The sequence below is a fragment of the Malurus melanocephalus genome, unplaced genomic scaffold (assembly GCF_030028575.1).
Source record: "Malurus melanocephalus ecotype Western Australia unplaced genomic scaffold, MMel_1.1 scaffold_126, whole genome shotgun sequence".
Lineage (NCBI taxonomy): Eukaryota > Metazoa > Chordata > Aves > Passeriformes > Maluridae > Malurus > Malurus melanocephalus.
The window spans coordinates 1753813-1770148 of record NW_026623358.1 but is presented as its reverse complement, the minus strand read 5'-3'; the positions used below and the strand labels follow the sequence as shown (position 1 = coordinate 1770148).

The window sequence follows — 16336 nt, the reverse complement described above, 5'->3', positions numbered from 1 at the left end:
ATGGCATGAGCAGAGTTGAGGAGAGTGTGTCCTTCCATCATGAGCTTTCAAAGTATCACACTGGAGCATAAAAGCACATCCTAGGGCAAATAACTTCCAATATGAAGCCAAAAGATCACATGCTCAAGTTCTTACCAGGGCACGCCTCAACTCTTCTCCCTCAAGAACACAGTAACATTTGACTACACTGACTCTTCTCCAACTTAGGAGCAGGCTGTCATGAATCTCTTTGCACTGGTCTTTACCAAAGTCACTAAAACCCCATGTTTCCAGGTACTCAGCTTCTCGGTCAGTTAGGATCTGTCTCCACTGCTTTGCTGATGGCTGAAATGCTCCTTGCTCCAATCATGCCCGCACATAACAGGCGAGAGCAAACACAACTCATCASCTTTTCCAGTAAATACTCTGTGCCCCTGCTGGGATCTGGTCTTTGCTCAAATAGGACTCGCTCAGGCAGGAATAACTCTTTGTAGGGGAGATTATGGACCTCAAAGGCCAGCTGAAGATAGGTGCCTTAATTTAAATGATTAAACTTCTGACCACTCTAAACTCAGGGGGGAACCCTGTGCTGATCCTGCAGATGGAGCAGGCACCTCCTGCAGAGTGGCAGTAACAATGCACCAACCGTAGCTTCTTCAGCTGTGAGAGCACAAGCCAGCACTCCCACTAGAAAACTGGGGCTTTCCACACAAAAAAAATGAGACCTAAGGTTTAGAAACCAAAGAAGCCTCTGAGCACGTGAGCAGAGATAGGCTGGAAACCAGGTTTCTTGCTGCTCAGGACAGTAGAGCTGACAGGGCTATCACAATTGCCCACTGACTGCAGCAGGACTGGGAAATCTCCTCCTAAGTGGACAAAGAACCTGTCAATGTTAYGGTATTTCACACTACACTTCTGATCTTTAAGTGCCATTTTACTAAAAATGCTGCTTGTATTTTCAGAAGGAAGTAAATTAGTAGGGGAGTAAAAAGAACACAAGACAGCAGAAGTCACAACTGTATTTTTAAGCACTCACTGAAGTATCTATACTGATAAATATAATTTTCCTCTTTCAATGGTTTCTGTCCCAACTGGGCTGGATTCTCTTCTGGCAATTGATACTCTAGCAATTTTTTTTCTTTCCTTTTTGTCCTAAAGTTGGAGTAGTTGGTCCTGTAAATGCCTACTTTCAGACACAACACCAAAGAGAGTCCATACAGAGTCAGGGTAGAACTGCAAACAGCCAAGGAGTTACGTATAAAACTTAGTTATGGCTATTCATTTTTGTTCTTGGCATCTGATGTTTTTCTCCCTGCTCTCAGCCCAGCTTCCCACCTTCAGAGACAGCCAGGCAGGCTTAAGAATTCGGGCAGGCAAAAGCTGGAAAATAAGAATACATTCTTCAAAACTAGAAAGTGACTGTGTTTTAGCTACTTCTTTTAAGTTAAGTCATGCCAATCGTGTGAAACTACAGAACTGATGCTTTATTTTGTTTTATGTGTTCAGGAGATTTTGTGTTTATCTAAACCTGTGTGTCAGAATGAGTGAGTGGGTGCAGGTGCAATTTTTATGCCTGATTTCTGTGCCAGTGTGAATGTCCCCCAATACAGATTGAGGCATTTGGAGCCTACCTGACCATCATTTTTGTGAGGAATTTATGCAATCCTGAACTTGCCAGGCTGGCAACTGGATTACTTTTACCCACCTGTGAAGTGGCATGGAGGTGGTGCATCACAGGGGATTGAGGCATCCTTCCACTTACACTTGGACAGCAATTAAAACTGCAAAGTGATTCTTTAGTCTTCAAACTGACCATGCAGGTCCAGACTCCTCCCACTACATGCCTTTGACCTCAATAAGAGTTAGTGAATGGGGTACACTTCAGTGAAGGACCCTACAAGCACCAGTCATCTCTGCTCCGTTTCCTTGCTGTGGCTGCTGTGATCCCACTGTTGCTATCAGCAAATAGTGGAACTTGGCAATGGATGCTYTTCCCTTGTAAAGATAACTCACAATTACTGCAATAGCTCAGAGCTAGGAAGCGTTAAATTCATGTATAAAGACTGTCCAACCACATTTTGCCTCATTTTTTCCCATCAACATGGGCAGTAATGCAGTTACATGTGTAATAGGAACATGATGGTACAAGACATGACATTTTCATCAGGGAGATTTTGGCTTTAACTGCAGAGAAAATCCTGTTTAGTCTACTCTAGAGCCTGGTAGTTTTTTTGTTTTTTGTGTGTGTGTGTGTGTGTGTGTGTGTGTGTGTGTCTGTGCGCGCGCTGAGCTGGGCTTTTGCAAATTGCTTGACCTGCTTAACTAGAAAATTTACACTCTTTTTATTATCACTTCCTAAGTCTCTCTTTCCCTACACTCCATTATATTTATTATAATTCTCCTTCTCAGAAGTCTAGAGGAAGGACACAAAGCGATGTACAAACCTGAAAATATTTCTTTTTACTTGTTCAAGGGTAGAGCATGTTTATGYTTTCTTTTTTTAATTATGTAACTATTTTAATTATTTTCTTTCCTGCTGTGGTTCACCAAAAGTTGGAATGCCGTAGAAATACCACATTGCTATTTCCTGTTATAAGGAAGCTGTTTGTCTACCAAGAAACAMATGTTTTGGGGCAGATCTGTGCTAAAGCAAGCTACAAAAATTCCATTTAGAAAATATAATATGGCTCTGGATTCAGGGTAATATTTTCAAACATCCATGTCATCTAATAGCCTTTACTCAATTAAAAAYGAACCTGTTACTCAGGCGTAATTGCTCTGAAATAGGGCACTGTGTGACTGCTGTGCTTGGCAACGTGACCTTTAGGAATGTCTGCAAGGCACCCAGCGCTGGAGATGCTGCTTCAAACATTGCTACCAAAGCAGATGCCCCAGACCCCATCGTCCCCAGTGCCAGGGCAGCGTTTGCTGGTCATGCACCAGTGCCAGGTGGTGCCTGATGTGTTTKTTCATAGGTCCTGGGATGACAACATGAGCTGCCAGAGAATTGGCCTCTGTCCCCGCTTGCCTGAGCCTGGCATCSGTCACGTTGCAGGTCCCCCCTTCTCCAGCTGCTCTGCTACACCCKGTGAGATAACCACATCTGGATGTGCCAGCTATTTCCCCAGGCTCTGCCCCTGACTTCCTCCAGCAGCCAGTCACTGGAGTTAGGAGCAGACAGCAGGAGCACAGCTATTAACAGAGGGCTGGTCCCAAACAAATSGCTTTTCTGGCAGCCTCAGGCTTGCCCACACCGCTCTGCTGTCCAATCTTCTTCTCTTGCATTCACACTAGCATCTCTCTCTCTGTTTACCATGTGCAACAACATGAACAGATAAAAAGACCCTGCTGGGCATTATCACTATCATTAATTTGCTATGAATTTGATTTTGAAGTATTTAATAAATGAATTCTGCTGTTATTCAGAGAATTAAGCTTTGGCTACCATGTTTTTATGATTTTATACAGTGCAGTTATTTGAACAAGAGAAATAACTTCAGGACTTATTGAATTATGGGCATACTTCAGGAGACATTATGTATAAGGTACCATTAAGGAATACCTTTTTCTGTAGTCATTTCAAAAAAATTTCCTGGAAATATGCACTTACTGACTTAAAATGGGAAGAACTTGTTCTGTTTCCAAAGTAACAACAACAATTAGATAAACAGCTCTTTTTTTTTTAAATATTCAAACCTCTTCCATGTGAGTAAAGAAACTGTGATTTTCTTCCTATTCATTTATGAGGCTATGAAAATTGGACTTGGTCCAGCTTCCCTTGAAGTCAGTGGCAATGTATCTACTAACTTAACTTGGTTCAGGATTTCTAAATAGCATTTTGTCCATTTATAATATCATATGCTGAGGATCTACCAGTAAATTTTTGGCTGATTGAAGGGAAGGGTTTCAGTGGAACATTTCAGGGAAATAACCCTGAGTCACATTGAATTCTTTTATAAACTGAATAAAGGCTCCAGCTAGTGTAGATTGCTGTGAAGATTTTTAGGAAAGCTGATCAAACCATACYTTAATGTCTTTACTAACTTGCAATGGGATGCTCATCCATATAAGTGATGCATAAAGGAGGCTTTTCAGGATGACTGACTCCCTGTTTGGAATGGCATTTAGCAYTTGGGTTTTTTCTCCACAGATTGTTTATTCTTGTAAATTTACTGACAGTGATTTTAAAGAACTGTTTCTGCAGATCTAGATGTTACTATAGAGTTCCACACTTATTTGCATTTACGATACCCTTTATTATTCTRAATTATTGTTAGTGATGCTTACACAGAATAGTTGATGTTTATAAAAAACACCAGAAGTACACGAAAACTAATCCAAATTATCTGGCTTCAGTTTAAATGTCAGCAGAATCAAGACTTACGTTTCAGTATGTTCCTCTGCTCCAATTCTTCAGCAGTTGGCCTCTGGCTCAGTCGTCTGCGAAAAAAGCYCAAGATCAGTTTTTGGACCATATCATATTCTCCTCAGTTCTCTGTCTTGAAGAGTTACTTTGGGGTGTGAAAGGCAGAAGAGAAAGCACTGACACTGCTCCATTATACACTTGGTATGCCCGGACCATGCGTGACACAGACCATGATTTGCTTTCGCAGTTTCCTCTGTTTCCAACCCACGAAAGACAAAATACGTTATGTCATCTTAGGCATGACTCTCCCATCCCTACCCCAGGCAGAGCTGCTGAAAGCTAAGCTACACAGATGTCTCCACTTAATTTCCTTCCTTCTATCCCTGCTTCCTGACTTGCACAAGTATTTCTYGCTAGGATCCAGCTAACCCTCTCACTGCCCTCTTGCCAGCCTCCTGACTGTGCCCCGTTTGTTCAAACAACATTTGAACACACAGACACAGTCCACAGAAAAAACAAGGGACTGTTTCGCAGCACTGRGGGCAGAACAATAGCAGCCCTCCTCCTCCTCACCACACTCACTTCCCTACTCCCCCTCCTCCTCTTGTGGCTTTTATTAAATTCCATATTGAAGGATCAGTGTGACTTGCTAGTCAACCTGTACATAATAGGGTCACAAAYCCCACAATCTAATTACAAATGGGGACTCTGTGCATAGGAATGATCTGAGTATTTAGAATACAAAGCAAGCACAAAAGAGTCTTTGCAAAACAAAATAAACCAGAGAGATGACATCAGAAGTCAGCACTGTTGGGCATCCTCTTATATGAGTCAATGATACTCTTATCTRAGTCAATGAGACTTTTGTCAATGACACCAATGGCAGGATAGAGCCCTTCTTCCTTCAGACATGGTCATTCAGAGACATTTCCAACTTGAGAGTCCCAGTCTCTGCCATCTGGACCAATTTCCCTGCGAGTTACTGGGCACTGATAGGAAATTATAAGAATGCTGCATGGCTTCATCTTCTGCAATGAAGGTTCCCCCCACCCAGGGCACAGCAGCTCCCTGAAATGGAGCTTGGTCTGCAAGGGCRGATGAGAAATGTCTGACAGAGGCTCCTCACCACAGAGGAGCCAAGCTCCTGGTGCACRCACATCCCCTGCCTTCTCCAGAGCMAGGAGCWCATGTGTGTGACAGTTCAAGACCCTGCCCCTGACACGGTGTGCAGAGCACAGGGTTGAACAAAGCACAARCAGGGGTAGCAGCCCACCCCTTACACCTGCTGTTTGAAGGCAGAAGCTTTACAGGCACTGATTTTATGCAGTTTGAAGATTTCCAGAAGCAGAGGTGATACCAGCCATATGTCCTTTGAGGGCACTTTACACCAAGAATACCAAACAGAAGAACATGGCCCTATTCAGTGTAGAATTTGGAGTCTGGAGCTCTGTCCCTTTTATGTCCAAACTGAACATTTAYGTCATTAGAAAAACGTTGAAAGGGACAGAAAATGATCCTTAATTCAGAAGTAAAGAATGTCTGCAAAGCACTTTGAACACAGAAAGTCCTACTCAGGTAGTTGCTATTACCATCTTTAAGATACAGAAGTTGTTGCTAATGGGAGACTTCACCTTAGGACTATGAAGCAATTAAAAAAACCTATTTCTAGCAGCACATGAAAACTAAAGAGAAAAAGTTGCCACTTTTAGCCCCCACCATGTGGGTCTGCAGGAATTGTGTTACAATTATTATCCCCCGTATCAGGATGCTTTTCAAGAGGATGCGTCAGAGGGATGTTCAGGATGAACTCCAGCCATCCAGCATGTGGATGATTTCCACAGAAACAAACATCAGAGTAAAAGGAGAAAGAAGAAAATTCTCCCCAAAAGGTCCTCCCCTTTCCAGGGAAAGAGAGATTGAAGGGCTCAGATATCTTTTCTGTCATGAACAGTTCACACTAGGGCATTTCTAGTAGAAGGCAGAAGTTTTATGTACCTACAGAAGGGTCAAGTCTTCCACATGCRTAGTGAGGTACCAGGACCATGAAGCAGATCCATTTAAATGAAGTTTTCACTCCACCATGTCATTGCTTCCACACAACAGGACAGAGATTTCCTCTAAGTATTTCGTCCTTGTTATTATAGGCACCCTCTACTCCTGTGCTGCTCAGGACYTACAGACCATGGGATTCTCCCCCACACTGGTAGGGCTCCCGAGCCAGGCAAGGATACCCATGTTCCCCACCAAGAGTCAAATTACTTTGTAGATTGCAGGATCCACCCTTTTCAGGCTGCAGAGTGCTCCTGCCTAAATGGTGACCACCATTTTTAAGTGGTCCACAGCAGAAAAATCTGTGACTTTTTGGATAGATTAATTCATGGGTTGTCAATCACCTCTGGGGTTTTATAATCCCAAGAATTTTTAATAATATGATTTAGGCAGTAGGAAAAGCTAAGATATCCTTGCAGTGGAACAAAATCATAATTAGTCCTTACAGTGCAAGCAGTAAAGCAGCATTGGAGAATGAAGAAGGTCATGAAAAGAAGCCATGGAGGCTCCTGGCCTCCACTAGCAGTGTCTGCTTTCATCTCCATGAACTCCTGTTACATTTCCATTTCCATCATCCTTTGGGACTGACTGAGCCTGCTCCTGCTCCTTCATTGCAAGACCCTTCTTGATGAGCTCCTCAAACAAACCCAGCCCTTTCCACAGTCCTTCCCTTCCAAGCTTTTCATGGTCTCTTGCTCATTTAATTTAATTTCTTCTCATAATGTTACAGTGACTTCTGACCCCAAACTATCAGGGCTTTACAAACACCTTCATTAGCTTCTCAGAACAGCACCATTTTAGTTCTTGTTTCTTGCCTCCTAATTTCTTGGTTTGTGAGGTGTTGAACAGCTGTTAACATCTCTGCCAATCTTTGAAAATCTTGATACTAGTTACAGATACTGTAAATCAAGAAACACAAGTAACTCTTGCTTTATTGCTAYGGCTGCAGAGACACATTTTTGTCTTTCACACTAGATTTCAGTACACCATCGCCAGCATACAGCTCTGACCCTGGCAAACACCAGTGATGATAGCTCACCTCTTCTGCTTTCTTTCCTGCACTGCCCAGAATAAAAAAATTGTTAATGAAGACCACCTAGCTTGCAGAGGTTGATTTCAGCAGTTTGATTGCTGGCTTGCTGCGGTGCCTTATTTCATTTAACATCACAGGGGCTGCATGAGGCRATCAGGAGGTCACAGGTCAGGAAAAAGGTGTCTCATTAGCAGCACAATCAGAATAAATAGGAGAAAATGGAGGTGAGCAAGGAACCTGGTGCCATGGCAAAGAAAGGATCTGCTTGGGAAAACTGTGAGGATGGAGTGGGATGTGCAGTGCTGCTGTTGGTCAGAAAGGCAACTCYGGCTGTTTCATTGAATTAAGTGAGTGCAGGTGTCTAATAGACAGSCCTTAACAAGTAACCACCTCTAACAGCACTTTGTGTATTTAAAATCCCTTGTTTGAACATGCCYGACCTTCACTGTCTCCTCTATACAGTTTTGCAATGTGCTTCAGGCATTCAATAGGACAGGAAAGTTTTCTGTAATTTGTGCTTTACAATGTGTTGCTTGGTTTATGTTTCAAATATTTTTGCAAAATTATACTTCAAACAGTTTTGCAAATACACTGTGACAAAGGCTTTACCACAAAGGAAATCTTCCTAAGTTTTATGGTGAAATAAGGAAAGCCTTGCTAGGATTTCAGTGAAAAAATAATATCCAGATAAGACTATGAGTGAAAAATAAAAGTTTGTACACATTTACAAAGATAAACTTGACAGCAAATGAATTTTCTGAATTAATGTCCTGGGTGATCAAATGCATCAGGCTCCTTGTGCTAGACAATAAGAGCTGAGCAGCTCTGCATAAGGACAATGTGTAGTGGGGCTTATTTTGTTGCGTGTTGTTWTTTTTTTGTTTGTTCTTTTGAATTTGTTCTGGGCTGGGCAGGTCACATTATGGAGGACGAGTAGGAGTTTGGGGCCAGGAGRAACAATCATGCAAAATCGATTGCTGTAGATCTAAAATATTGGCTGGTGCAGGTGTAATCTCTTCAGGCAGCAGCAGGAAAGAAAGGCAGCAAGTTCACTGATGGATGCTACTGTTTGGAACCTGTCCAGCAAACTGAGAACTCAGAATGAAAAGTTTCTGCTCTGTGTGTCAGTGTTCTGCAGGAGCAATAAAAGGAAAAACATCTCCTTGGGCATGACAAAACACTTAAAATCAAGTACACAGTGATGCTTACCCTGCTCTGCACTGTGGCCATTCCGTGAGGGCTCTCAGGACAGSAGCCAACCAGCTGTGGGGCATAGGCTCAGATTTTTGCAGCTTATTTTGTCTGGCAACACCTTTGAAGCAAGATGCTCCCAGCTGCCTAGGCTGTTCCTTACCAGGAGTCACGGGTTTTCTCTCCTTGATCTCTTGTTTTGCTGTGGATGAGCTTCAAGAAAGCACTGGTGGATACCATCCAGCTCGTTGTTATGTGAACAGGATGATGTGGGATATGTGTTTTCTGTGTACCAGGAATTCAACTTTGCCTCTGTCCAGAGGACAAAAAAATTTAAGGGCCTAATGTGGGCTCATACACAAATATAATGGCTGGATATAATATAGGGGCTTGCTRGAAAATTATTCCCCCCACACTTGCCAGGCTTATTAACTGTGAGTGTGTGCAGGCAAGAAAGATAGAACCAGCAGCTCTCCTGTGCTTGAATGGTGACATCTGGTGTGTGTATGACCCAAGAACTGGACTGCTGGGTRTAACAGGGCACACAGCAGTATGGTGAGATGTCCAGAATATCCCCAAGGCATCTCTGAGCCAAGTCATGCTCACAGTCACAGCTGCTCCTCATGACTTAAGTCACCCTGATGTAAAATAACTTCTGAGCACAACCTCTGGAGCAACTCCTGAATTTATTTTGTACATACAAATATCTTTAATCAGCTACAAGTGGGCTCATAACACCCTTGCTATCGCTCTAACAGAGCAGTAAATGCAAGCTGGGCACATGAGAAGCCAGCTGCTACAAAGAACTACTTGTCACATTGGTCTTTAAGYGACATAAATGAGTATGACTGAAGGCAATAGAACTGCGGTGATTTACATCAGCACAGTTATTCCACATGAGGAAAATTCAATGGGAGCAAAGAGTGTTAATTTGCTTTGCCTTTCCAAACAATAATAATGCTGATAGCAAAAAAGAACTGATGAAGTAAAAGCTATCAGGAGCTCTTTACATTTCCATGCCATGTACAGAAAATTTAGAGAAAAACAGAGGAGAAGAAAATCTTGTATTTGCTTCTACCAGTTAACTGTTAGCAGAGGGCAGGAATGAACTACCTCCTTTCCTTACATCACTGCACAATGAACAAAAAATCACTGTAAGCCTGGAGGTTCACCTTCTCTGAAGTGTCAGCCCAGATATTGCCAGCCAGACTATAGAGTCAACAGAGAACTATCRTTCTAAACAAGATTTATAAAATGGGATTAAATACAGTTTTACCAATGAGTGAATAAGCTGAAGGCATATTAAATAGAAAATCCCTACCCAAAGAAGCAAGTGTAACAGTTTTATACCAATGAAATTCTTGTACTAGACTCCATTAAGATGTTGGCTAATCTGTAGGATTATCACTTTCGTTAAGCTCACTCACAGGTACGTGTKACAAGTCTCCTGGTATCAGTCATGATAATATGCTTTGTAATTCATTTTTTTGAGAAATCAGGGCAATAAAACCATAAGGAGTGTTTGCCATGATTAAGTTATCATGCAATGACTTCTCTCAGCTTCCCTGTTGATTTAAAATATTCAGCCCCCGGGAGACAGTGATGCTTCTGCAGCTATAAAGAAGACTGTGGCAATGACTAGACCAGACCAATGTGGGGAGAGATGTCTTTTCATCCCTAGGGAAATGGGTGAAGCACCACTGTGACAGTTTAGGAAATAACTAGTTAGACAATTTTGGAGGGAGATGTTTGCTTTTGGTGAAAATCTGAAAAACTGCTAAGTATCAGCTGAAGATAAAAGTACTTTCTGAGGGTGCCTTACTGACAAGGTCCTGCTTCTGCCTGAAGTATCCCAGGGCATTCCCTGGACTGGACCATTTGATCCAGGATAGCTACAGCAGTCCCATACCCCAGAGGAGAGAGGCAATGCTTTTGCTCAGCAYTAGTGCACTGCAAGAAATACAGAATAGCCTGGAATGTGAGCCGAGCAAATTACAGTTCCCATAACTCATCTGCAGTTCTGTTTCCAGCTGGGCTCTACAGGAAAATCGGATTTACAACTAAAATTATTCAGACTTTTAATTCAGACTCTAAGCAGTCATTTACTACCCCCCAAAATTATCTTTATCCCAGACACAATTTTGTGTTGAGAAACAGCTTCAATATAGTCTTTAAAGCTCCGATTAGTCTAGATTGCACTGAGGATTTTTGGGAAAACTAATCAGCAAATTTTTTGCTTGCTCAAGCATCTGTGGATAGTGAAAAATATAACCAAGCTGGCCCTTTGTTTAAAACTCTTAAAACTGACCAATTTGTTTTCCCATTCTTTAGACCATGTGAATCTATTCTTGAGTCATGGCACAAATGAGTGAGTTTCAGCTCACTGAGGGATGGAATTATTATGATTTTGATTTATTCTTTGGAAAGTTACAAGTTTCCCGAGAAAGAGATGTCTGCCCAGAGTAGGTCTCCTGGGAAAAGACAATCATAATCAAAATGTAGATTTTGACAATTCATTATGTTTCCATAAGGTTAAAATCTTGTCCATCATATATGGAACAATTTATTTAAAATACCCAAATAAAGCAGAATCATCTTGGGCCATGAATGCTGTATTTTGCTAAAGGAAATAAAGCAATTACTAGATAGCCCTATAACTCTGATTAGAAACAGCCTGAATAATGACACGCCCAAGTCATCAGTCTTTCATTAGACTGCTATCACAATGCAGACACCTGCATTTTCCCAAGGAAGTACTTCATTTCTTTTCTAAAGATAATGCCAAGSAGTGATAGGCACACAAATTCAGATTTTGGCTTTCTGTTCAATAATACTAACTGCAAAATGCCTACTGGTTTGTGGAACATTGTAARATCATGCCTCACACCTCAAGCTCTAAAATGGAGCCTCCTCAATTTTATTCCTGTGCTGTTCCATTAACATCAAAGCTCTCAGCCAAATGCTGGCTGCTCACATAAAATATGATCATGTACATTTAAATGATTTTTAAAAAAAGGGCATAGGTGAATTATGATAGTTATACCACATTAGCTTTGCAGCATTACTTCTCAATTCTCTTATTCCTAGTCCCAAGAACAAAATATCCAACAACTGCAGTAGGCAACAAAGAACAATATTTTTTATAAGATGGAATTTACTATGTATTTAATTCAAGAATGTATTTTTGGAACAATAAAATTGGGTTATTTTTGCATACTAGAAATCCAGAGGGAAAAATGTACTAAATGCTGGTTGAAAATCTAAAGCATGCCAGAAAAAACAGATGGATGTTAGGACCCATTGTAACAGAGAAACAAATGTTCTAAAATGTTAGTAGTTACCCTGCTGTTGTCCATACAGCATTGTGAGAAGATACTTGCTTCACCAAATGTAAAAATATTAAATTAAAAGCTGATTTTACGAAGCTACAGAGATCATAATTCACAGTTCAAGGTCAAGCTATGAATGACTTCAGTAAAATGGCATCATGAAAATCATTCTGAGCKGAACAGATATGCTTGCTGTCTACAGGTATTATTGAATGGCTTCTTTTAAAACCTCTTCTCTCTATAGTAATGTTGTTTTGCCTCTGTGAACAAACATACTTCCAGCAATGAGTCTTTAAAGACACATTTTTGAAGTAAAGATACAGAACCTGAACCTCAGGCCTTAAGGTTTGCTTGCCTTACACCTCATAGCAAGATTTCTTTTTTTTTTTTTCTGGTTAAATACAACATTATTTTCCTCCAAACACTAGTTTTTGAAGGCTTCTTCTACCAACTTCTGCACTTACTCTTCCAAACATAGTATTTGGAAGATCTGTAGGAGACTAGATGATCATTATTATATTTGCAAAGGTGCTCCCCCCCTCCCCCCCCCTTTTCCTGCTGCTAAAATGTTTCACAACTATCCTATGGACCACCCTGCCAAACAAAAGACCTGAGGTGGGGGTTCAGACCCCTTCAGCTCTCTGTCACTGAGCCAAGCCAGCTGTGACTGGAGTAGTGACACCACTCCTGGTGTTTTTAGCAACTTGAATTAAACAAATCTGGGGCGTCTCTATTTTCCAGCACACAGGTGCTTCCATACCATAAAAGTCACAGCAGAGCCAACTCCAAGTAAGAGCCAGAAGAGCAGAACCCCATTCTCTTTTCACATTTCCCCCACCCCCGCTCCTGATGTTCAGGGAAGCTTGGATGTTTGGACATATTTGATACAGGCATAAAGCAGTYATTCCTCTGTGTATGTGCCATGGCCTTGGGGTGGAGACACAAAAAGCAAAGTTTTAGGTGGGAAGAAAGTCTATGGGACCAGGGAAGAAAACATGTAAGGAAGCTGAGGGATTACAATGGAAGTACAGCCCCACTCCCCAAAGCTCCTCACCTTCTAAAGCCCCAGTGATATTTCCCAGCAACACCCTCTTCTAASAATGCTGTTCTGAGAAATCTTCTGCCACAAACTTAAATGCAATCTACCCTGAGAAGCAGATGCTGGCTCTGAGGAAGGGCTGAGGGCTGAAATGCATCATGGAGGAACCATCTTCCCTATATTTAGCTGGCTTGAAGGTCAGATCCCCAGCTGGGCTGTAGTGGGTCACAGTGACCACACCGTGTTTACCTATGGGCCACAGGGACTGCCCTTATGTGACCTCACATTAGCAGGTGCATCACAGTCCTAGAACTGCCAATATGCAACTGGTTTGATGCAAAAAGCAGCAGCACCCAATCTTCTTACTCACGTATGCACTAACACAACTGCAACCCTAAAATATCAAACCTGGGGCATTTTAAACACGTAAACAAATAAACCAACTTTACTTGGCAGTCCAAGTAAGSTGTGACCACCACGGAAAATCTCTATCCAAAATGTAAGAATCTGTTCATTTTAAGGAAGGAAATCTGGATGGGAACTTCACCAGCTTGCTGATGTCAATCTCAACACAGACACAGCCAACTTGATAAAGTCTCCTCTGTTATCACAGGAGTTACAGACCAATCAAAGAACAGAGAAAGGAACTACCATAGAATGGTTCAAAYGATTAATGGTTATCTAGTTCTAGCCCCCTTGCCATGGGCAGGAACACCTTCCACTAGATCAGGTTGCTCAGAGCCATATCCAACCTGGCCTTGAACATGTCCAGAGATGAGACAACCCCAGCCTCTCTGGGCAACCTGTTCCAGTGCCTCCCTACCCACATAGTAAAGCATTTCTTACTAATATTTAGTCCAAACCCTCTGTCAGTGTAAAGCCATTCCCCCTGTCCTATCCCTACATGCCCTTGTAAGAAGTCCCTCTCCATCTCTGTTGCAGACCCCCCTGCAGCACTGTAAGGCTACTCTAAGGYGTCCCTGGAGCTTCTCTTCTCCAGGCTGAACAACCCCAGCTCTCTCAGCCTGTATCACATACACCCCCTGGCCATATTAGTTTGTCACAGACCATTTTACCAGTGCCAGCATGAAGAAAGGCAAACGAACAATAGTGCAGAAATAAAATTAATCTCCAAATGGCACCTTACACTGGTAATGATAAAAAAAAAGCAACTGACACACTTTCTGCTAAATGAATCAAAATCTAAAATACTCAGGGACTTGGAACAGCCACAATATAGGAACTCAAAATAAAAGCTTTTATAAAAGAAGTTGGCAGTGTTAGCAATTAAAAACCACAATAGTTCAGTTTCTGACAGAAAAGACACATAGGAAATAATATGGTACCCATACTTTGTCTTGTTGCTGAAGTGGAAAATTTGTGGAAGTGAACAAATTTGAGAGCTTTAATTTGTTCACTTTTTAACAAATTAAAAGTGTCAAAATCACTTTTAATAGTTAATCACTAGTAAGAGTGATTAACTATTTTGTAACAGAGGGATTTCAGATCCTCAGACTTCATGAAAGGCAGGTGATAAATAGCAGTAATTTTTTGCAAAGGACTGTGTCTAAAATTTTCATTTGAAGATTAATAATTAGGACTCACTGAAATGTTTGTGACAAACATCAAATTGCTGGARAATTGTATTCTGGGAGGCCAAAAACTATATGCGAGGTGAGGTCAAACTTAGYGAGTAGTTTCTGCTGAAAAAACAGCTCTCTTAACAATCTTTCTTAAAAACAGTAAAATTTAAAAAGCATTAAAAATGCAATAGATAATATTTAATTCTGACCTGAAATGCTAGTTTTCAKTGTGTAATAAAGAAGTTAATGATGCCTGTACTTGCTATTTTTAGCCCATTTTCCCTACTCCACTTACTAATTATATTGTTCAGTTTGAGTACCAAATGCAAAAAATCCCTTATTCAGCCAATAACAGTAGACACAAGTCTCAGTCCAGTTACTGCTACAATGATTCCAAGCACAAATCTACTGAGGTGGATTACAAGGAGAACTCTCCCCAGCGCCTGCATTTCAAACTTCAGCACAGGTGCCTTGGTCATTCCTCTACATTTAATGTGATACCTGCTGGTCAGATCGAGCCTTTGCATCTATTAGACAACATTGATTCTTTTGCATCTGCATCACCAAACACACATAAATATATATATATCTATTTTTTAATCTTTCTAGAGAATGTCATGTTTTCCACCCTATCCAGAGGTTTTCCCATTGTACAAATCCCAGCTGGTATTTAATACATTCACTGCCAGAGCCTACTTCAGCCTCTGTGCATTAACAAAGGTCAGAAATAATGTTTAAAAAATTCTAGCATCTCACGGAATATCAGAGAAAACATGCTGCACCAGAGGTAGAAAATAGGAAACATGTTTAGCTTTAGAAACAAAAGCAGAAGAAATTATTTACCTGGTTAAAATAAAAAAGACCAACCATGCCTTCGGAAACTGAATATTTGTTMTTTTGACAAGATATTAGATAGGATTATTTCACAGTTATATCATCRCCTTTAATTTCAAATCTAGTGGCCTAAAAGCATGACAAAATATTTTTTATTCAGGAGAATTCTTGTCTCATCTTCATTTTCTTCTCTTGAAGTTATTGAGATGCACATAATTACCTGGAGGCTACATTTGGACCAAAAAGTGATAAGCTTATTTTCTGTTGTTCCTTTGTACATATTTCCACAGCAAAACAAATGGAATGCTATGAAGAGGCTTATTACATCAAATAGGGAATTACCAGCAGGAAYCAATAATCTCCTAAGTAACAAAGATCCTATTTCCAGGCAAATAMTCTTAACTTCAAAATAAACAAACCCCTCCTTGTGAAACAAAAGACTTCTAGAGGGACATTCAAACAGTGCTGAACAGGCTGCAGCCTTTCTCTTTGCCCCCTGCATAGTGTGACATCAGCTTTTTACATTTTCTCCCTGAAGTTTTGAGGGCTTGGTTCACCCCCCACTGAAGTTTCTCCACTCTCAGTTTTTCAACTAAAATCATGCTCCTGTACTCTGGCCTGCACATTCCCCTGTTCCATCTGACATTTCATCGATGTGAAAACCTGCCTCATTACCACAATCTGGCTGCTGGGRTGAGACCCAGAAAATATTTTTTTTCCCTAACTAGAGGTGATGTTGAACTATGGAGGAAGAGGGAATGCTCAATGACATCTTTCATCTTCCTTATATAAAATGGGAGAGAAAATACTCCCGGCCATGTTGACCTAAAGAATCATTTCTCCTTTACACTTCAGACATTTCACTTCTTAAACTTCATTGGGAAAATAGTGTAGATAACTTCCTTGTGACATTTCAAATGAAGGTGCTATCAA

General features: G+C 41.1%; 1 protein-coding gene across 3 annotated transcripts in view; it reads right to left on the bottom strand.

The window, feature by feature from the left end:
- The window catches only part of PHACTR1 (phosphatase and actin regulator 1), a 304815-nt gene that overhangs the window by 17298 nt on the left and 271181 nt on the right, over window positions 1-16336 (bottom strand). For all 3 annotated transcript variants that reach the window (XM_057370450.1, XM_057370452.1, XM_057370451.1), the window contains one exon: window positions 4364-4419. In XM_057370450.1, the coding sequence (XP_057226433.1) occupies window positions 4364-4419 (56 nt within the window). The remainder of the gene's footprint in view (window positions 1-4363; window positions 4420-16336) is intronic.